General features: G+C 39.7%; 1 protein-coding gene across 2 annotated transcripts in view; it reads left to right on the top strand.

The window, feature by feature from the left end:
- The window catches only part of LOC149543377 (Nucleic acid-binding, OB-fold-like protein), a 232,896-nt gene that overhangs the window by 186,552 nt on the left and 22,021 nt on the right, over positions 1-24,323 (top strand). For both annotated transcript variants that reach the window (XM_089798181.1, XM_089798180.1), the window contains one exon: positions 11,497-11,604. In XM_089798181.1, coding sequence (XP_089654307.1) covers positions 11,497-11,604 — 108 coding nt within the window. The remainder of the gene's footprint in view (positions 1-11,496; positions 11,605-24,323) is intronic.

Genomic DNA, 24,323 nt, shown 5'->3' with positions numbered 1-24,323 from the left:
AAATCTCTGTTATATAAGAGATGTTAGACAGTTATAATAATTTGTTTCTGTAACTCATTTGGATTAAAAATTGATTAAATCATCATATAGTCATTTCTGAATGTTAAAACTTATGTATTATCTCTCAATATATTCATGAATTACATTGATGATTAGATGCAGAATGCTCATATTATTTCTCATTAATGTAGTGTTCTTATTCCATTTGCTAGGCTGTACGGATTCGCCGCTATTACTCAGAATTATTTTTTGTAAAGTTGATCTTAATTGAGGTTCATCACACATAATAGGACCATGTCTTAGATTTTTTAATTGTTGTGGTTGGCATGTTTGAGTGATCTGATTGGCATATGCCTTGGCCTACTTCACCTATCTATGATTAAGTGTATGTTATATATGGGAACTCTCTTATGGCTACCCTTCCTTGTGTCATTTCTATTGTTGTTTGGATGAGATTTGTATGTTGCATTTCTTATATGAATAAAGGCTAAGTATTTTATGATTATCTATTTTCTGTGAATTCTTAGCAGATTCTTGTATTTGCCCATTTTTCCTTTTGTTCTTAGTGTTGTTTTGTATTTTTCAACCTAGAAATTTTCTTTCTTATTATTATATGGATAAAGGCCAAGTTCTCTATCTATTTTTGTGAGTTCTTGATGTGTTTTATTTTGTATGTGCCTTTTCATTTTCAATAGAAGTAAATATTTCTCTAGGAAATTTCTTGGTATACCATAAATTTTAAAATATTAGAGGAAAATATGGGGAACTTATGATAAGATAAAGATGACTTAATTTATGTCCAACAAGAGACCACAATGAGGGTCTAGTGGACCGGAAAATGGCCACTGAGGCAATAGCCAACAATGGGGACACCAAATGGTACCCAAGTAAAGAGCAAAACAAGAAAGAACCAACCAAGAGCCCAGAAGAAGCGAAAAAAGTACAAAGCACAACTAAGCCCTCCTAGCCGAGAAGTAGCCTAAAATAGAAGGATATGATTTGGGGCAAGAATGAGCCTTGAGTCGCCTTAAGGAAATGCTAGAGGTGGGATGTTGTTGCTGAGTGTAGCCTCTAGGAGGCCTTACAGTCTTGGTGTGTCCATGCGTAGGGGATCTAACTAACCACTTTGTGCCTTGGGTCGGAGACATAAATGTGAAGGAGGTGATAAGTTGATCTGAAGCTTGTCTCAATAAAAACATAAGCTACAAGGTGTAATCGTAAAGCCGCGTGGTCTCCTAGAGGTATAGGGAAAGACATCATTGATTGGTGTATCTAAAGAAAGAAGAAAGAGACCTACACTCTGTGAACAGGTAGTAAAACCTCCCCCTAATCTCATAGTAGGTGGGGCAATGGAAAATAAAGTGTCTCATATCCTACCTCCCCTAAGGAACAAAGGCAACAAATCTTGTCCTCTGTATCAATTTGATGGTCTATCAAAATACGAAGCCTGTGTGAGCCCACACTAAAATATCCCAAGGAAATGTGAAAGGCATGAGTCCAATGACGAGCAAGGTAATGAGGGTGCATAATAATCCCATCCTGAATATCCATAAAGTTGGCCATCCTCGAATGGAGTCCCCTCAGCAGGTTACTCTATATTGTGATAATATGTTATCTTTAGATGTCAAGTTTGACGTGCTCATTCAGCTCCCATCAAGAAGGAAGGAGGTGAGCAGGGGCATTCAACAAGAACTTAAAGAGGGTTCAAGGATTCATCTCAACGCCATTGATTTCAATAGAGTAGAGGCGTAGGCATACTAGCAACACACCCTACTAGTGGAATTGATACTTGCAATCTGTGTAGAAGAGCAATTGGCTAGATAGGAGTACTTGTGGCAATCCTTGATCGAGTCAGAAAAGCCCTGAAGTCGATGAAGGAAGAAAACTAGATCGAAAATAGTATTAGTTCCTAAAACCGCATATTGGAAATCCAAGAGCCTGCCACTTCTCCAATAGGACTTCTCAATCTGTTCTGGCCAATGAACGAGAACACATTTTGATTCCCCTTCACTTCAGGCTTCGCTACACCTAGGCGGGTTAACCTTCACCCCAAACGCTGATTGTCTAGTTCAAGGCTTTTCTATAGCGAATTTAAACTTCCAGAGTTCTTTAGTTGGCAAAGTCCTCGAACTCAATTAAAATGAAAACTGGATGTTGGATAATGGTTGAATGTTTTGTATAATTGAATAATAATCAATTTGATGCTTGTAGGAAGGAAGTTATAGATTGTCTGACTTCCATAATAAAAAAGACCAATGCCTCTGCTCATTCAGGCAATAGAGTCTTCAGTGAAGATTTTCACATACAACTTTATAATGTTCTATGCACTTATACTGCCAACATTAAATAATCAAGATGCGATAGATCAAATATTTATGCAATCTTAAATTAGTCAAGATTGAACTTTAACTCCTCTGGTAGGGAGACAAACTAGACACAGATACAGAAACAATTTAATATTTCACAATATCAGTGATGATCGAATTTAAAATGCTAAATGATCATGTCCACTTATCTGACATTAAAATTGTATACAAAATTACCAAAAAAAATTACAAAGGATGATTCATTTGCAATTTAAATCTCCATGCCTTTAATAATAAACAAAGAACATTTTAGTTTATTATAAAAATAAAATAATTGAGTTTACATTATAAAATCATATTGAGCCCGTATTCCTCCATACAAGTAGATATTAAATATTCTTCAGGATATGAATCTTTTCGAATATGTCTTGTTGCTTTACATTTCTCTCATTATTTATATCGTAAAAATTAAAGAAATGTGACTTTCCAAACTCAAAAGTCACTTCCTTATAAAAATAAATTATATCCCTTCCCATAATATGACTTCTAAACAATTTTAATTAAATTAAAATCAACAAGCTCCAGTGAAAGGCTTGGTAATTCCATGACCCTGTCTTAGGATAAATTCATTTGGCAATATAATATTTTGCCAGGAAATATTATTAATTTTAAGAGACCTTTATGTTGGTATTCACTCTTATCTATATGCGATTTAATATATACATGTAATATGCCTCCATATTATAGCCATGTCATATATACTCTTGTATTAGTAATGAATTGAACCTTCATTATTTTTGTGTTTTCCGGAAAATATCATTCTGTCATCTCCAGGCGTTTGAGCTGTGTATATAGTTTTCCAGCTTTCAATGCACTTGTCTCATCTGCTCTAATTTGCATGAGGTTCTGGTTTTGGTCCATTCCTTCAAATTCATTGCTTCAGCAGGCGTATCTTGGCAAGACTTGTTCAACATCATCCATCATTTTGTGAAACCCTCTATGATATGGAGTCATCTTCAAATGTGCATGAATGGCCTCTAATTCTTCATCTGTGTGCATCTCACAAAGCATGATTGACACCATCCACCATTTTCTAGCATAGCATCCTTTAAATGTTGTGCATATGTATCATCATGTCTGGAAAACCCCACGGTGTGCATTGTATTCAAAAGTCAATTTTCTATGGTGTGTTTAATATTTTGCCAAAAGTATACTTCTGAAATGATGCCTATTCATAATTCGAGGGATGTGTGATACTATATCATAAAACAAAAATGGAAGACATAGTAAAATGCAAGAGTATTATGGGGATGATTAGCCACACACAGTATGACTTCTTGGAGACATTATGAAGGCAAGTGCTCTTTAAATTCAACAGTCCAATAGCAACTCATGGGTCATGTTAACATTGGTGATTCATAGTACTCATAGAAGTCACATTGGACTAAACCAGACGCACATCTTAATAATGACAGTGTCCAGTTTCATTCAACATAGTGATATTTTAACCCAAATGCAATGGCAAGACACCCTCCAGTAGCAGTATATATTCCGAAAACAATATTGCAAATGTATGTGAACTGGCAGTAGGTATAGAATGAAAAAGAACTATCATATCACATTCCATTCATTGGAGAGAAACTTTGGACAGAACCACACTTTGAGATATTAGATAGTGAATTCCCATTAATAGTGAACATGTTGGGATTACTAAAGCTTTGGGGTCCTTTATCTTTGTTTGTGTTAATTCACTCAAACTCCTTTACACGTTATGGTGGTTATGATCTTTTATTGTTTTAATTCATGTTGTTTAAATATAAGTAGTGGGTAGGATTTAAATATTTTCTCTTTACCATGGTGGTTGGGAATTTGAAATTTGCCAAATTTTGGAGTTCCATCAGATAGCCCCCAACTTGAAAGGATGCTCCCCAAACTTGGCCAAAAATGATATTGTGGTGGGTGGACCAATGGCACTTGATGATCCGTCAAACAACTAGGATCTAAACTCTCTCAATCAAAGCCCAATCCAATTGCAGGAGAGAAGGTCCCTGCACCATAAAGCCATAAAGCATGGTCAGTTTGACCAAGAAGACCCGAAGGGACATCTTGGACATGGTATGGTAAAAGTGGTGTGCAAAGCATTGTCTCTCCAACATAGCAACGAAATTGAGCCCCTTATTAATAGGGGGCTGCATAGCTGGTCTCATATAGAAGCGGGGACCAAAGAAATTGACCCCTAGATAAGTGTAAGATGAAGTAATCGCAATCTCCTCACCCTGGAGAAAGAAGTGGAGATGTGAGGTCTTCAAGCAGTTGAAGACCATTACCTGGGTCTTGCCCAGGTTCACAACCACTTGATGCAAGTCGCAAAAGGATGTCAAACCATCAAGAAGTTGTTGGAGACCCTTCAAAAAGGAGGCCCTAAGAACCACATCATCGACAAAAAGTAAAATGAAGATCAAGACTTGATGTAAGTAACAACCATCTATTGGGAGCAAGAAATTCTTAAGGAAGGCCTCGAGCTCGTCGATGTAAATGCCAAATAAGGTGGGAGAGGGAGGGCAACCTTGTTTTACCCTAATGGTGCTCTGAATAGAATCTGAGAAACCTTGTGCATCTTAAATCTGCTCACCACACTCTCATAATCTATAATAGTTGTCAAGAGAATCTTCGAGACCTCAATGTCTCAATGTCTTTGGAACGAAGCTTCCTAGGGGACAAAATCAAATTCTTTGCGAAAGTCCACAAAACAAAAGTAGACTTTTGTTGAGTGGTGTCGAGCGTCCTCGATAATAATCCACAAAGTCAAAATGTGGTCCATGGTCTAGAAGTCTGTCTGGAAGCTAGTCTACCCCCTTCCTCATAATAGTTTCAATCAAGCTCCCTAGATAAGATAGTTTTCAATATAGTGGCATAAAGCTTGGCAAAACTATGCCCAATCATGATGGTCCTATAGTTGTTGAGGTTCGAAACCAACCTAATTGGATGAATTAGATAGATAATATGTCGTGACCATGAATCAGGCATGAAGGAGCCCAAAATTGTGATATCAAGCTTGAAGAGTTTCACTTGGAACCCTTTCTTATCCACTATCCTACTACTGTGCACGAATCTAAATTCCTCATAGATGTTGGAGAAGGTGAAGAGGTGGCAATGGAGTAGGGGGTAAGGTGGAGGGGATGTTGGTCGGGGATATTGAGAGAGTTGAGGTGTGCGAGGCTAGGGAGTTTTGGTCTAGGGTGACGAGGGAACAAAGTGTGCTGGAAGAACTTAGGGGACAGCGAGAGGAAGGCGCTAAGGGATCTACACTACATCATGAAGAACAAGTGCTTCCTATGGCGAAGAAAGTGGCAGTAAGCAAGTTTGAACTAGACGAGTAAGGGTGAATGAGCATAGAAGGTCGATTGGATCTAATGGTGGAAGGACTTACTATCCTCATTGAACTACCGGTTTGTAGGACTATTTTTACTACGTTTAACACCACGGGAAACGACAATGGTATGGTGGGGAATGTAGAGGAGGGTGGACTCCGAGACGAGTGCAAGGAGGTCACACAAGATGGAGATAGTCTTAGACTTTGTGAGGGAATCTTGGGGAATGAGACATCTAAGGTAGAGGACAAAGAGGTCATAGTCACCTGGTGCATGCAGAGGACCTTAAAATAGTAGGGGAACCGGAATCGGATGTTGCAGCTTAAACAACATATTTTAGGAAGTGTCAGAACCCCCCAGCATTGATAGTATTGTTGGCCCCACCCTGGGAACTAGAACCGGATGCTTGTTGGAACTGGAACATATGTTAGTGCAAACCGGCCCATTCTATCTATCTCTGCCAACTATAGATAGTTGTTTAGAACCAAAAACGGGCCCCTTAATATTCATAGGCTATTGTGGAACGAACATTGGCAAAGCAACAGGATGTAGGGGTAAGGGTTGTCTCAAGAGGGGGGACAAAGAAGTGAGGAGGGGGTAGGAGACCGAGGGTAAGGATGAGGAGGATGTGGTCAGCTAGGGGAGAATGGGAGACTATGAAGCACCTGCTGGATGAAATGAAGTACGGGAGAGGGCGTAGTCCACAGTACTCTCACTACTGCAATGAGGCTAGCAGGTGAAAACACCAGACCATGGAAAACAAGAGAACCCATATAGGATCACCAAGTTCGAGGATCCGCATAGCTAGTGTAAATGGCCACCATACCTCATAAGGGGTTCCCCATTGTCCCCTAAGGAATGCTGCAAGCCTAGGGTGCTTGGATCCAATTCGGAATTTCAACCCAAATCAATACCACCAATACCACAATTGTGGAGGGGGAATCTGATAGTCTCTGGTTCGTGCAATAAAGTCTCTGAAAATTATATTGTCTCCCATGGTTGGAAACCTAGGAATGCACTCATGCAGGTCCTTCTAATGACCACCACTTTCCTTACTGTACACAACATAGAATGAGGAGGCTAGCGAAAAATAGAAAACCGCACTTAAGATGTCCTTGTAATGTCATGACATCTAACAAATGCGGATTCATATTAATTTGGATGAGCTATCAGAATGAACCACGAAAGTTGTGCTAAAGAGGCAGTCTATGACCAAAGAAGAAATCCCACTAGATTCCTTGACGCCACTGGAATATCTAACCTCATCCCTAAAAGAAAACAACCACTAGTAGTTAGAGATGCCTTGGACAGGACGGGTGGGGCTCTCATGAGTCTTTGTAACTAAAACAATGTATGCAAAACCAAAAGTATCTTGAAAGAGACCCGATAAGGACCATAGAGTACTATTGTTGTTCTAGCAGTTGACATGCAAGAAACCACTATGAGGCTTTTTCATGCATAACTACCATTGTGACTATCATTTGGCCTTAGCGACTGCCTTTGATTCCAATCCACAAGGAGGAGAATCTTGAATAATAACTCTGAGGTTCTTGATAACAACTCACTTCCCGTTGTGTCTAGCCTCCACAACCCGCCCTTGGGAATGTTTCATCTCTAGCAGTGGTGGTTTAGTGATATCCTCATCAAGATAAATCTTAGTGGGAAAAGGGAAAATCTTCCTCCTTGCCCTAAGAATGCGAAGACAATCAGCCAAAGAAAGGAACCTGTAATGTCCCATTTTTTGGCAGGTCTACGCAGTTGATGGGTTTAGCTCATCATAGTGACCCTTGTGAGCTGGCAGGGTGTTTTGGGGGTCCCAACTATAGATTTACTATTTTTAGTAGGTCAATTTTTGGTAGTTGCTAATTTTGGCAGTGTAGTGGATGGCTTCGGCAGTCGGTCGTCACCTTCGGTAAGTTGAGTTAATAATTGCATGAGCTCTTATTTATTATTAAGTTGCATTATTATAATAATGTCATTAAGTGATATTTCTAAAAAGTGTGTTGGAAAGTTTCTTGTGTTGAGTTCTTTTGGGAAACTTCCACAATTTCTGAAGTGGAGTTTTTTAGGAAACTTTGGGCCAATGAAAGATTATCAAAGATAACTGACCTTTAATTGCTCACGGTGTTGATTGCTATGTGAAAACGGCAAGCAAGGGAGTTAGAGTAGATTTCATTAAAGGGGTTGGACGGCAGCAACATCTGTGCCTAGATATTTCTCTCAGCTCTACATTGAGGTGAGACGGCGGATTAGAAGCCAGCATATCATTTGTTGGAGCTTGTGTCACAACTAGCAACCCATACCAAGGGCTTTGAGAGACACATCTCTGCTTTAACTCCCTTGCTTGCCATTTTCACACAGCAATCAGCATTTCTATGAACAATTAAGGGTCAGTTATCTTCTACAGCTGGGCTTGGCATTGAGGAGGCATCGTGAATAATAAGGAAACACTTGGTATCATGGTTTGACAAACTATTTACAGTCCAGGTGCCATTTTAATATTATGTAATTCTGATTTATGATTTTCCAAAATAAAGTACTAAGGAAGTTTGTCCAGTTATTGTCTGATTTTAATATTATCATTTCAAACTTCTTGAAATTGTTGGTTTATATTTGCATAGAAAACACACAAATTAGAAAGCTATTAATATTGAAAAGACAATAAATTGTGCATCAATATTCAAGTTGGGAGCCAGTTCGATTCTTTACAGAACCGAAGAAATAGGGTGCCGTCATGGCCAACCCACACCCTGTCAAGTATGATGTATTTAATGTCTAGCTGATCACTAAGGAAAGAGTGACATGCTGAGATAGGGTCGACATAAGAGGGAGGAAGGCCCCAAACTCTCAGATTGAGTTCACAAACTTTCCTAACCTTCTCATCCAACAACCTAGCCCAATCTAGCTCTTCTACACTAGAAAGGGGTGTAGAGTTAATGGTGCTACAAATAGATGGTAGATGCCCATGACTTGAGTTTCTACTCCATTTTTGTCACTAGAGAAGTTTTCTTATTATCAAGTTCAGTTTGTTTTTCCTTGTTAAACGGATTTTTGAACCTATTCTTTATTGGAGTCCAATTGTCTTTTAAGGTCTTCTTTTTCAGAGGTTAGTATTGCAAAAAAATCCTTCAACCATTAACTGGTAAAGTTGATTTGTTGTTTCAGACCTGGCAATGTCCTAGACATGGAGTGCATGGTATCTAGTAGACTTAGGTTCTCCGCCTCTAGTTCAGCCATACGACCAATGAGCCTTTGGTAGGTGATTGGTGTAGACGGTGTTTCCATTAGATCCAAAGTTGTTGTTCAGCCTTGCTTCAGAGAACAGTCACAGGAATAAGTGGAGATAGGATCACGTTAGAAAAAGGAGGTTGACTAAGCAGGGTTTGAGCCAACACAGCACTTTGAGGTTGGAAGCCTGATAAGGATAGCAGGAAGAATTTGAAGAAGATGCACGTAGAGGCAAAACAGTGGAAGCCACCAAACAAACTCAATGAAATCCTTAGGAAGAAGCTCAATGAAGAATAAGGAGCACGGGAATGTTCTAACCATAGATAGCAGGAGGCAAGAAACTTGGTGGTGAAGTAAGCAAGGTCGAAGCAAGAAGGTGGAATGACACCAGGGAAAGCAAACCCAACAGGAAAAGGTTGCACAAACACAGAGGAGGTGATCAATGAAAGGTGAGCGAACATTGTGAGCACAGTATGTAGAGAGTCCATGATGCAAAATGGAAATGAAGTAGAGACAAGGTGGCGGCCAAACCTCGAACACAGCCATGATGCTCTAAAGCAGCTACGAGCTCCATTGATGGAGGGTAACCATGCAGGAGCAGCGCATAAGGCGGCAATCGTGTGGGGCACAATGAGGGAGCATTGTCAGGTTGGTTTAGTGATTTGTTAGATAACTGATTTAGTGATTTAGTGGAGGCAAGCCCGTAGGGTGTGATAAGGGAACTTAAAGATTAGTATTTTTTTAAGAAAGAAGAGATATAACTGAGTTATTTTACATGTAAAGCCATTTTAAATGCATAGAAAGTGAGAGAGTGAAAGAAAACAAGACTATACAAACTGGATTTTGAAATAAGGATTTTTCTCATTAATTTTGAGATCATTCATTACAGATGACTATAATGTAAATCTCTTGGCCAATGTTAATAAATGAATGTCTGAATGATAATGAACCCTTCTAGCAATAAAATACAGTTAATGTAAATACAATTTCTTAATCCCTCTAAATCTACTCTCGCTAACTATCGAGTCTGTGAAACTGATGTACATACAAATTGACAACTACAGTGTCAAATTTGACAACGGCAGTTCCCTAACTTCTTCAAGTCCCTTTTTACAGAAATGAAAACAATTGTACCTGGAAGTTGAGGACATCAATGTCCCATCTTAGCAACAATATTGCAACAATGGCAGAATGCTACTGACTGGTGGTTACCTCTTAACAAGATTACTAGTTGCAGAAGGATAGTTATGTCAAAAGACATTATGGTGACACTAATCTCAACTTGACACTATTAACAGCTGATTATGACAATGTAAATCCAGAGACAATGAGCTCAATAATTTTAACTATGTTTACAAACGAAGTAATAACAAAAATATTTGTTGATAAGCAGAAACAGCAGCAATTCAATGACAGTGCTACCATCTGTGGTGCAACAATATTGACAAATCAAAGGATAATAAAAACATTTGATGGTTTTTTCTAGTAATGACTATGTTCATAAATCTTAAATAGTGGCAACAGTGTTCTCTGTTATCGAAGAAAACGGTCATAATCACTAATCACAATAACGATAATCATGTTTTGAATTCGCAAGGATCTCAAACCTCTCTTCTCAACAATAGATGATTGTGTTTGTTTTATGAAATATCGACAGCAATAATTGTTGTTTTCTATTGGTGACAGATCTATTTGCTATTCAATAATTACGGTAGGGAATCTTTACAACTACTATTATTGTACAAGGTGTGTGTTGTTTTTAAAAACTCCAGAGAAGAATGATAAAAACTTGCAGTTATGTAATAAAAGAAATTAATTTATTATGATATTAGTGGTGGCATATCAGTGACCATTTTAGTCAAAGCTATGCTCAATGATATTATGAGAAAATTGCAATGTTTTCACAAACATATTGGGGAACAGACAATTTCAGTCAAGGTTATGCCCAATGATACTATTAAAAAGTTGCAACATTTTCACAAAAATGTTGGTGAACTCTGTTGAGAAAAAATATACTGGTATGTATCACAGAATTTTAAAGATGTCTGCTTCTGTGGTTCTTTGTTCTGGTTCCTAGAATAGGTCTCCAAACTGAACAATCATGCTAATAGTTTTCCTAATGATTTTATTTTTTACTATAACCTACATTTTTTTTTTCTTATAGTTATGTTGCTTCATCTTTATCTTACTTTTGGGGGGTTTGTATCATACTGTTGTTTTCCCTATTTGTGAAAATGGTCCCATTTTCCGTTTGCAGGTAACTTAAAATTTTAGAAAATGGTAATGTTGTTTTAGTTGGTTTTTGGATGCATTCTTCCATTGTGGAACACTCTTTTTCTATTCTAGAGCAGTGATAGTTTACAAAGCATATACTAGTTTCCTAGGATTTAAGTTTCAAAAGTAATTTCATAGTGGGATTGGATTGATACTGAGCTTTAACCTGGGCCCACTTGTTAAATTCTGATGATATGGCCGTCCTTTAGAATGCCTTTTTTACGATAATTTCTCAAAGAACATATAATAAGTTACATTTCACCCTATCATATTATCTAGAAATATCCATTTTGAGAATAGCATTTGTGGCTGTGCAGTGGCCTGAGATTCAATCTCTTATAAGAGAACTGAAGGCAGAGGCTGGCATTCAAAATGTTTCAAAAGGTCGTCTCTTGCTTAGCATGGGTTTAGCTCCTAGCTTCCAGGTAAAGCCTGCCTTTGGAGTTTGTATATGTTGTCCATGGTGTCAGAAAGTAATTTTAACCAGCCTCTGGATTTCTATTATAGTAGATTTCAACTTTTCTAATATACATTCCCAATTGGTTTGATGCTTAATGTCTGGGGCATTTGCAGATTCAGTTTTGTTTCTCTCTATAATTCACGTTGTAAAAATATATTGTAATATTACTTTCCCAGTTCTTGATTGACATGGAAGTTACATTCTGCAAGTGACAAAAAATTGGCAATACAGTAGATCAAGAAGTGGTGACAAACTTACAGTAATGCTTTAACAATAGATGAGTGTGTAAGGGATTATCTTTCTCCACACAATCTAGAAGTGGTTGGACATTGCATTTTAATATAAGCTCTTGAATTGGGAATTTCTAATAATGTCTTCTAAATTTATTTATTCCTCTGTGTATGAGAATCCAACCTTCAATTTTACAGCTTGATGCATATGCATTGTCCAATTTTGCCACTTTTTAATTTTTTCTTCATCTTTGTTAGCACAAGTGACAAAAAAGGGTCACTATGCAAAAAGGGTAAGAAAAACCATCTGTTAGCAAAGACAAAAAGTTAAGTCATTAGTGCCTACTAAAGAGCTCCCATTCTTGTCAAAACCCATCAACAAGGACATGTCATTTTAGGTGCTCACCACTTGCAAATATACATCACTAGCAATGAATCAAATACCATGGCCATGTATAAAAAACATAATATACTAAAATCGATTCCACAGGGTAGGCAATCATTATAGTGAAACAAAGCAAAGATATATGACTTTAGAGGGTCAAATTGGTCAGCAATATTTTGGTGTCATGGAGTGTGAAGAGAGAAGGTATTGAGGTAAAAGTATAATAGACAATAGAAGCTAAGTAGATAATAGCACCACTTACAAAAACATGTGTTCAAGGTTTAATAAAACCTAAATTGCTTTTTTTTATAAAGTTTTTGCCCTTTTGAGTCTCCAATATTTTTCATATACCATTTGGTTATGTACCTTGCAGCTGTAACTTGCATACATAATTTTCCTTCCATATCTAACTTGCATTTATTTTGGTAAATTTCTTAATTGATTGGCCTACTGTATTTTGACTTATAGATGTGTAAGTAGAGACAATGCCTTCTACCTTTTCAATCACCTTCTATATGATTTGTTTCCATTTTATAGAGTGGTAGTGTTTTTTTAGTGTCCCTTGACACCATCACATATTCTTCTTACTTATGCTTTTGATTCATAGATTTGATTATTTTCTTCTACTTTTTTCATGTTATCTGCTATTAGGGTTTAAGGAATAAAACACTTCAGGTTTTGGCTTTTAGGTCTTACAAGAGTTCATGGAGAATGTGCAATATATAATGTTCCATTTTATGATAACTTATAAAGTTGGGACAATTAATTTGCAAAATCAATTGCAAGGGACTTCTTTCTTCAAAGTATCTATTAACTCTAAGAATCACAATCTGTGATACCTGTACCGTCCAAAAAAGAAAACACTTAATTTGTGCTCATTTTGGGATCATTTGAGCCTATTTTAGTGCTTTTTGTATTGCAGGACCTCATATTACACTAGAATGCATATTTAATTCAAATATAGGTTCTCCTCCTTCAATCTTGTTTAAACTCAAGGTTGGCTCTAGCTTCTAAGCATTATTTCCCATTTTTCATCCTGTCAAATAAGTCATTTCCCACCTAGGACCTATGCATGCATTTTTTGATTTCGGGATTGGCCCTAATCTTTTGGCAAGCTATGATTTTAATCAACACTCTTAGCACACTTTGCAACATCCTGGGAGATCTAAGGTAATATTACCTAGACTAGGTCAACTAGGTTGGCCTCGTCCTAGGTTTTTGAGCTAAAACTTAGCCTAGAGCCCGATGTTGGGATTTTCTTGCAAGGTTTGAAATCATAGTTGGCCCTAACAAAATCTGAGCCCCAAAATTGTATAATAAAGCTTTCACTCCCCCCATTTTCACATCCATCTTTCATGCAAACAACTCATGATCAAGAAACAAGCAGTCCATCCATTGTGTATTCAAGAGATTCAAGTGCAAGCAAGCATCCATTAGTGAAGGCATCCATTGTCAAGTATTTGAGCAAATCAATCTTTTAAGTGTAAGAAAGCATCAAGAGCCATTAAGCATTCAAGTCCTCGTTTTCATCATGCATTCAATGCATTTCCTTCAAAAGATCTAACTTCTTTCCCCCATTGGAGGTCAAGCAAAGGAGTTTGCAATCAAGGAAGGAGATCTACATTGATCCATCAAGTCTTCTTCTCTCTTAATTCAACATTGTAGTGAATTAAAACATCTACCACATGAGCTTTTTTCTTACATGATTTCCTTACGGTTTTGTGTGTTGATTCAAATCCATTTTATCAACATACTGAATCACAATCTTAGAGACAATTGCATCTATATGGTATGATATATTCCATTGTTCAGATCTAATCCCTTCTACATGACAACACTCTTTCCATTACATATATTTCATTTACTGGTTGATTCCTGAAAAAAGGTTTGGCTAAGTAAAACCCCTCCCCTCAACCTTATCTTTCTTATTCTTTGTGTGTAGGAATAGGTAGCCGAGTTTCAGACTTGGATTCGAGAATCTTAGAACCAATTGTAGGCCCTTGGGAAGTTTCATCAGATTTGGACGTTAAAGGACTAGGTTGACTTTTTTGACATTGTCTAGGACCAGGTTGACCAAGTTGACCTTGTTTTACACTTTTTCGTTGAAAATTGCACAGGGGACTATTATAGACAATTGAGTCTTGGATTTAGAGTTACAACTTAGTCTAGCATTCCAAGGACAATTAAATTTGGGTCCAAGCTCAATCTTCCTCTTCTTTCTTTTAGGTGAGTTCATTCCTTCTATTTTCCTCTTGCACTTACTTTCATAGATCAGATCTACATTTGCTTTAATCATTTATCGCATTTACCTATCACACTCAATTGCATGTTATCCATAAGGAATACTAGATTCGTAGTTTACCCAAATCTTGCATTAGCATCCTTCATAATTTTGGTTATACTGATCAGATTTGTTGAAGGGTGGGTTTGTATTCCAACTTATCGTATAATTTGGTGAGCGATCTACATCCTAGCATTGCTCACCATTATATATTATACAATACCACTTATAAATGTTTAGAATGTGTCACTGACAATATACATATGACAATATCACTTCTCTCTAAATTGATAATTGGATATATGAAAGGTGATTAGGTCTATATATGGATAATGATAAGATTATCTTGGTAATATCTATAATCTGCAAATAGTAATATGTGCATTGGATGGTAGGGTAGTGTTGTATTTGATATGAATTTAGGAATTATGCAAGGTTAAGATATTTCAATCTTTAGATATATAGAGATCAATATTCTTTCTGATGTACCATTGTAAGTAACGTAATTAACCTCCTTATGATGATAGCAATAATGCTGGTTAGTGGTATGTCTGATATTGTAATGTCCCCTTTCTCAAGTATCAAATTTTAGAGGATTTGCATGTTTCCCGATCCTCGTAGGCTAAAGGAGCTGTTCAGAGGGTCTAGTTGGCAGAGTTGAAGGCCAGTTCCCACTACAGAGGTCAGGTATGTTCAGGTTTGCTGTTCATTGGTGTCAAATTGGCCCACTTACTATATATAGTGCCTCCACATGGCCATCTCATAATAAAAAAATTCATTAAAAGACTCATAAGCATCATCCTCAAAATCAGATTTTTTTACATTTTACCTTGCACACACCCCTTGCTCCTGTTGCTGAAGCTCTTGTATTCTTTCTTCTTTTCCATCCTCCCTCATAATCTCTTGTTTTGTGTCCTCGGTCTATTCTTCATCCTTCATACACTTGGAGATCTCTTTATGCTCATGCCTGGAAACAAGACATCCAATTGCTGCTGTCCTATTCTTAATCACCCACATTTATTTCCTTTACCTTGGGCTGCTCTCTCTTTATGGCTGCACTTGGTCTTTTCAAAGTATAATCTTCCTCCTTGAAAGTATCATTTGTATGCATTCTTGCTTGTCATCTTTCCCTGTAATTTGCTTTCCTTCTTTTCATCTTTAGAGCTCTCATTCTGTGCACTCATTTGTTAGTATAATCACAGTCAAAAGAATCTACTTATTTTCATTCTAACTGCTGCCCCTCATCAATCTTTTTCCTTTGCCAATATGGAATACATACCCATGATCTATCATTTTTTTCCTATGTTCATAAGTTTCTTATTTACTTTGTTTTCTCTATTTGCTTGATAAAAATCAACATTTTCATTTCTACTTACACAACAAAGATCAACAGTATAATTTCCTTTTACCTGTTGTCCAAAATGACTTCCAACATTGGTTTCTTTGACTTCTCTTCTTCATGGGCGACGTGCTCTACATCTGCAACAACTTCAAGGGCATCATAAAATGCCATGGCTTCTTTGTCATCTTCTCTATCTTGTTGGATATCTTTAGCATCATTCTCTTCTTTGTTTGCACCCTTTTCACAAGTTATCTCTGCTACAACTTCATCTTGCCACACTGCTGATGTAACCAAGCTCTTCTCATCTTCATCTCTTTCTCTAAGTGCTCTACTTATCTTTTCTCCTGTCCAATCCAGGTCCTTACTTTTAAGCTTCCTCAAGACGCTCTTCATACCTGCATACACATCTGGAAAGATGATTTTAGCAAATAACGTAAGAAACCACACTGTCTCCAAGAGTACCTTCCATGTAGACACTTCCTTATCTTCCTTATTATCTCTGCCCTTCTTTTCTTCTCCACTCATTTTTATATTTCTTCGTGTTCTCCTCAATAAGAACCTCTTTCCCCAGCTCTGGTATTTGCTGCTCAAACGGCAACTTTCTTCTGTCCTAAATTCCATGGGATCCTCTCGTACTCTTACCATTGATTTTTAAGGTATCAGTCTTTGCCTTTTCCTTTTCTGAACAATCTTCTATATAGGCCACTTAATTTTCTTCAACATTGGCCAAGCCCACTAATCTTGGCCCTTGGGTTCTCTCTTCTAGAAGTGCTTGTATACTTCCAAATCCATTCTTAACTCTGCAATTCTGCATTTGGCCTTGCCTTATTGGCTTTCATTCCATCCTTCTCTGAGGTACCTTCTTCCTTGTTGTCTCTCTTTTGGAGACTCTTCATTTCTGCATGCTTTTGCATCTTCTTATCTTCTTTCATCTTGTCGACACCTCGCCTAGGGCTCTCTTCCTCTTTTTCTGCCCAATCTTTTGGTGCCACACTTTCCTTGTCACGTTAACTGCAACTTACAATTAATTGTAATTTAAAATATTAATAACACATCCTATATTAATTGTAATGTCCCCATTTTTGCCAGCATCGAAGTTTTGGAGATTAGCCTATTATTGAGATCCTCATAGGCTAATTATTGTGAATAGAGGGTCTTCTGTGGCAATGACTTGGCTTGGGAGGGTTGTTTACCGTACGGGGTAAATAGATTAATGCACACAGACAACAGAAAAGAACAGTAGTACTCCTTTTATTATTCGCATATGCCAAAGAGATTACATAATGCTTTTGATGATTTACAATGATCTCAGATGGGATATATATACTTTCCGACGAACCTTCCCAAAGGGGTCCATCGGCTACATGACAATGCTAATCTACCCGTTGGCTACACAATCTTTACTGACAACATGAACCCGTCGGCTACACAGTTTCTACTGATGACACCATCCCCCCCAAAAGAAAAAGTCGTCTTCTGGCGACTTCAAAACTAGCAAAAATAGGAGACCACAAAATACAATATAGAAAGAATACATGCTAGAGAGGAGGCTATGATCTTAAAGAATGCTGCTGCCGGCACAATTCATATACCTGATCCGTTTGGATGCTCAAATCCTTCTAAGTCTGTGTGTTAACCTCTATGGCTTCCTTCAAAGGAAGCACTGCATCTATAGCTTGGGTCTTCACTAATTGCAATTCCTGCTCAACCGCTTCCTTATCCCACAAAAGTGTTGCACGCTCAGCTACCCACGTTGCTTGCTGGCTAGCCAAATCCACATTTACCTTTTCTCTAGCCTCCCTCTTTGCTGCCAGAGACCTCTCAGTTGTGACCTTGTCTACTTCCCTATTCGCCTCTGCACGCTTGTGAGCATAGTAGACTTCTTTGTACAATTCTACTATCTCGTGCACCAGTTTCTCCATTGGAGTGGTGCACAGCCCCAACTCAGGCTCAGTGGCCCAATCCGCCAACATCTCAGGTGTCTCGACTATTGGCCAACCCCTGTCCTAAAAGCACGAATGGAATCGCTCTGAACAAACCCCCGTGATATAAGCCCGGACCAAATGCAACTCATTCCGTTGAGTCAAAGCCTGCAAAGCAATGGTGTGTCCCTTCTTTAGTGCAACTCGTATGGCTCTGAGATGGTCCCTGCATCTATCCTCATCTGACTCGTAATCCTTCTTCGCCACATTGTCCATGATCCACTCCCCATTACTACTTGTCTCTGCCACTCTTGCGGTAACTATGTCCACATTTGGTGCTGCCTCCTCCTTCCTGGGCGCATCCTCAAACTGTGGAACTGCCACCTACTGTAGCTCCAATACGGCTGCTGGTCCTGGGGAGGCTCCTCCATGCCTCGAGTACTGAATGGATGATTCGACCTCTGCAGGAATGAGTCGGAATTGCTGCCACAGAAATGCGCTCGCTCTAGCCATCACCTCCATTCTCTTGGGTTGCTCTGTCTGTGCTAGCTCGATGCTCTCTTTTTGTTGTGCTAGCTGTGCCTCCGTCAATAAGGAAGACGAAATAGTGACCACAACATCCGAGCCAATCACTTCCAAACGAACTTGGGGTTCAGGCTCTGGCGCTGCCAACTCTATCAACTCTGGCTTTGCTGATGCAACAAGGTCTGGCGTAATATCCTGGGAAGGCATGCCCTTGAGTGAAACAACATCTGTCACGGCCATCGGAAAAGAAAGCTCTGTAGTGGCCGCCGGTGCAACATCTGTCGTCCATGGGACACCATCTACCACTGCCGGTGGGGCATCTGCTACTGTCTGTGGGATCACATCTGCCACTGTCAGTGGAGTTATGACAACTGGTGCATGACGCTGACCAAACGGAGGAATGTGTGGAGCGATGGTGGACAAGTGCGCCGAAGTTGGCAACTGCAGCGAGGTGGAAAATGTGGACTCGCTAACTATTGGTCCACTACCAACTTCCACAGAAGTACTCTCTTCCTTGTACACAGCCCCACTGCTCTCTGAAGTGTCCTCCCGTCTGTTGTCCATGTCCCCGTAAGCCTCCAATCCTTGGAATACCTTCTTTTGCCCCGCTATTGTTCCACCCATGTCCAAATGTCTCTAATAGAATATTGGAGGCTCTCCTGGCGCCAACTTTCCCCATAGTGGAGCCTCAAAATCATCCATTGGTATCTGATTAATGGCTGCCTCTAGAAACAGGCCAATGCCATGGTGTGGAATAAAGAACATCCAGTGCTGAAGTGTCATGAACTCCTCCATCCTATCGGCGAGAACCGCAGCCCAATCGTACACTATGCCATTCATGATGCCGTTCATGAATACAACCTGTGGCAAAGCTATATCTCATGCCCGACTTGTCCCTGTCAACTTGCTTTTGATGACATCCATGATGCATCGCCAGTGGCCCTCCCGAATAAAATCTCGTTGAAGCCCTCTGCACTTAGACCCCTTTAACACTAACTCCATCTCTTCAAGCGTAAGATCACGGCTTACTAACTTCACCCAATATTCTTTCCGTTCCTGTGATAGCTTGTGGTTCTTGATTTCCACCTTCCGACCTCCTTGGCTAGGGATGCCGAAAACCGTAGTGAAATTCTTTGGTTTAAAAGAAACCGTCATCTAATGCTTCTTGTACAAAAATGTGCTAGTTCTGTTGTGTCTATTATATGCTTCTATCATGGTTCACAAAATTGATTCAAACAATCGAATAGAGAAAACTGGAAGCTGGATGGCCCAATGCACTTGTGCTCGTACCAAAATCTGTTTAATTACCTCTATGTTCAGAGTTTCTTGCTACCATTTCTAGCATTCGCTGCCATTGAGTCCCTCAAACTGAATTGTAAGGTGTGTGAGTTCGGCCCTTACTTTTTGGAAGTAGATGGCCCTGCAACTCAGATGCCAGAAGCTAAAACTCTGGCATTCTTCTCTATATTTGTCTTTAGCTAGTTCTTCCACTACTTTCATTTCCCTGCTGATTCCATAATAACGGCTTCTTTTTGACCTTTATAATATAGGGTTCCTGTTGCTTTTGCCTTCCTGCGGAGAGCATGCCTTAGATATAATTTTTTCCTTTCCTTTCCTATCAGTTTTCTTTTAACCACAACTGGGGGATTACTGACTTGTTCGTGACCTTTTGCCGCATAAGATACAATGCAAGTGATATTATCTCCTCCACATATGAGAAAAATATCCCTTGAGCTAAAAGTGTCGTACTCACCCACAGGAGTTCATTCCATGGAGGAATAAAACACCCCTACCGAAATCATAAACACCTTCGCCGAGATAGCATCGTCTGCGGAAGAGGGGCTCTACAAGAATGAAGTCTATAGAAGAAAAGACTAAGCCGCGGGTGAAAAGGTGAAGCTGCGGACGAACAAGATTCAATTCATGGGGATAAAAGGTAATTGCCAAGCAACATCCGCAGAAGGAAATGCTAGGCCGCAAAAATTTTTAAAAGCCACCCGCAAGAGACAGAGTTCAAGCCGCGGGGGAAACAAATGAGAACATGCTGCCCGCAGGATAGGTGTCTGCGAAATAGCCCACTGGACACCCTGTCCGCAAGACAGGTGTTCGTGGAACAGTCCGTAGGACCCCGTCCACAGGGATTCACTTTCTTTTTTTTTCAAAATACAACAAACTCAATTCTCCCTCTGGACTTCGTCAGTCTATGACAACGAGGGAGTCTTCCTAGCATGGCACATCTTTAACTTCGAACCATTGATAGCCTGAGGTACTTCTTGTCTATCTAAGGTCCACAATTTTATTGCTCCATTGTCACCTATCTCTTGGATCTGGTATGGCCCAACCCATCTGACTTTAAACTTACCTGGTTTGATTTCATTTCATTTGTTGTACTTCAACACCAACTGCCCCAGCTGAAACCCATTGAGTTTTAGGTATTTATCATGCCATGTTTTACATCTGTTCTGTGTCACCTCCGTGGGCCATTGTGCCAATAACCGCTTCTCCTCGAGCTTATTTAGATTATGCAACCTTTCTCTCAGGCTTTCCATGTCGCCTAACTTGTTTTCCAGCGCGATCCTCAAGCTCGGTATCATGAATTCAGTTGGTATCACTGCCTCTTGTCCGAACATCAATTGGAATGGTGTGTGCCCCATTGTCACTTTGTATGTCATGCGGTATGCCCAAAGGGCAGAGGGCAGTTTTTCCTCCAAGTCCTCACCTTCTACTGCACATGACTTGTAGATGATACCAAGATCTTGTTTGTAGCCTCAACCTATCCGTTCACTCTTGGGTAGTACGGGCTCAATAATGAATGATAGATCTTAAATTCAGTAGTGAGCAATCAAATAACATGGTTAACGAAGTGTCCACCCCTATCAATTGTCAACTGCAATGGAATCCCGTACCTAGTAATGATCTGCTCATAAATAAATTTCATTGTGCTGACGGCCAAGTTATCCCGTAGTGCAGGTGCCTCCACCCACTTGGTCAGGTACTCCGTCGCTATGACAATGTATCGGCACCTTCTAGTTTTGCTCACCTTCAGAGGTTCGATGAAATCCAATCCCCATCTTTTAAAGAGTTCCCGCACGTGGGAAGGGTTAAGTGGCATAAAGTCTCTCTTTAGCAGCTTCCTGACCCGTTGGCAAGTGTCACACCTGACAACCCATTCCCACGCGTCGTTGTACACTGTCAGCCACCACAATCCTGCCAGCAATATTTTCTGTGTTGTGGTATCAGGTCCTATGTGTCCTCCTGTTGGACCCTCATGTGCTTCCTTCAACACCCGTGGTATTTCTTCCTCTAACACACACCGTCGCAGGATGTGATCAGGGCCCATCTTGTAGAGTAATCCATTGATCAATTGAAATGTACGGCTCCTGATTATCAATTTCTACCTTTCATTTGGCGGCATCTCACTTGGGAACTGTCCTGTCGAAAGGTATTCTCCAATGCTCGTGTACCATTTTGGCAGTACTGCAATCTAAAACAACTATGCATGGAAAATCGTCATTCACTCCATTCGCCAGTTCACCTGTTTTGATTCGCAACAGATGGTCTGTGTTGACATGTTTCTGCCCAGGCTGTACAATGATTTTGAAGGTGAACAATTGCAATAGAAGCAACCACCGGCTGATTCTTCCTTGGATGACAGGGTTATTGACTAGATACAACTGAGCCTAATGGTTGACATAGAACACAAACGGTGTCGCCAGCAAGTAATGACGGAACTTCTGCACGGCGTTGACCATTCCTAAGGCTTCCCGTTCTATTGTGCTGTAATTTTGCTCTGCTTTTGATAGCAATTGGCTGACAAAGTATATCGGGTGATCCAAACCGTGGCTACCTGGTTGTGCCAAAGTTGCTTTGATTGCATAGTTGGATGCGTTGACGTGAACATGAAATTCCTTGTTCCAATCCAGGTATGCCAAGATGGGTGTCGTAGCCAATCATACCTTCAGCCCTTCAAATGCCTCATCCTATTCTTTTTCCCATCTGAACGATTCTCCTTTGTATGTTAACCTGTCCAATGGGTATGATACTTTGGCAAAATTTTTGATGAATCTTCTGTAATAGCCTATGTGTCCCAGGAAAGACTTTACCTCCTTTACATTTGTGGATGGCTACATTTCCAATATGACTCTGACTTTGTCCAGATTTGTCTTCAATCCCTCTTTACAAACTATGTGTCCGAGCAATCTTCCCTGCGGAACCATGAATCTACATTTCTTTGGATTCAAAGCTAGTCACGCCCTTCGACATCTTTCCATACATTCGCCCAATGCTGCCAAATGTTTGTCGTCGGTGTTGAATACAGACCAGTCATCTAGGAACGCCTTGAAGTTTCTGACAGACATTTTGTCAAAAATGTTCAATATGATCCACTAGAATGTAGTCGGCACATTGCACAAGCCGAATGGCATCCAATTGTATGCGTACACCCCATCTTCTATGACAAATGTCATTTTCAATTTGTCCTCCTCTGCTATGGAAATCTGATTGTATCCCGAAAACCCGTCCATAAAGGAATAAATTTCATGTCCTGATACCTCCTCCAATATACTGTATGTAAATGGCATCGAGAAGGGATCCTTGATTGTGACTGCATTAAGGCATCTAAAGTCTACACATATCCAAATCTGGGTGGTATCCTTCTTTAGTGAGATTACTATGGGTGACACCCATTCACTTGTTTGAACCTTGAATATAATACTAGCTTCCAGCATCTGGTTGATCTCTTTTGTAACCCATGCTACATAGTTCTTATTCATCTGGTAAGGTCGCTTTCGTACAGGTACTGCACCTTCAACCAGTGGGATGCGGTGAACACACAGCTCTGGCGGAACTCCCTTCAAATCCTTATATGTCCAAGCGAAGACATCTTTGTATTCCAGGAATATTTTAAACGTTGTTTCTTTTAGTACTAGATCCCAGTTATCTCCCACTAGTATGTTCTTTGGTTCTGCTTCATCTCCCAAATTCATGGTTTGTACTGTGGCTTCATCATATTTTATCTGCTTCACTAAATTCATACGCAAGAGTTTCGTCCAATGATGCGTCTCCCTCTTTTATTTTTCTAAATTCTTTTGGAAATTCGTCTCCACTGTGTCCTTCCCCTATCATGAGCATGTTGCAGCTTCGGAATAGCTCATAGTCCTCCATCTACCAGTGAAAGAGACTGTTTACCGAGTCCAAATCATCATCCATTGATCCTCCATCCAACTGTAGGCCTCCTTCCTGATCTGGTTCCATACGCTACCTCCCTTCATCCTCTTCTTTGGAATTTAATGACAGAGCTTCTTCCCCCACCATTTGGGTGTGTAAATCAATGATGAATTTTCATCCTTTACTTTCAAATGATAGAGTGTTTTTCTTCCAATCGTGTTTAACTTTGGCTTGTATGAGCCACCTCTGGCCCAGAATGGCATCGTATCCTTTCTTCTTCAATGGGATCACGACAAAGTCAAGTAGGAATGGCTATGTTCCAATTGTCACCGGTTGTGCCATCAAGACATAGAGAGGTTTAATGCCGTGTTGGTCCACTGTTAGCAACTGGAATGTAGGTGGCCACAATGTCGGCTTTCCCAACCTCTTCCAGGTATCCTTGGGTAAGACATTCACATTGGACCCTCCATCAACAATTGTTTGTCAGCACATTTCCTAGAATCCCCATCTCAACGACAACCAGATGCCATCTAGATGTGAGGGCTAGCAGCATTGGGTCTTCTCCACCTACGGCAATTTCCTTTCCTCTTCCTAGTTCTCTTGGTAACTTAGCAGTTGGTGCGATGTTTGTGAGTGCCAATCGGAGCTGAGGCATTGTGAGAAGCAGATCATTTATTTTGACGAGTACCTCAATTTGTAATATCTAGCGTACAATGTTTTGTTCCACACAATTCCTTGCTGAGGTACCGGTACTGTCCTTCAACTGAGATGTTTCTGCCTGTGCTACTTTTTCAATTTCCGCCCGTGCTTCCTCCAATTGCCTCTTTTGTTCC

The sequence above is a fragment of the Cupressus sempervirens genome, chromosome 8 (genome assembly GCF_028749045.1).
Source record: "Cupressus sempervirens isolate cs-2001-9-10 chromosome 8, ASM2874904v1, whole genome shotgun sequence".
NCBI classification, from domain to species: Eukaryota; Viridiplantae; Streptophyta; class Pinopsida; order Cupressales; family Cupressaceae; genus Cupressus; species Cupressus sempervirens.
This window is presented reverse-complemented; position numbering and strand designations above follow the sequence as displayed.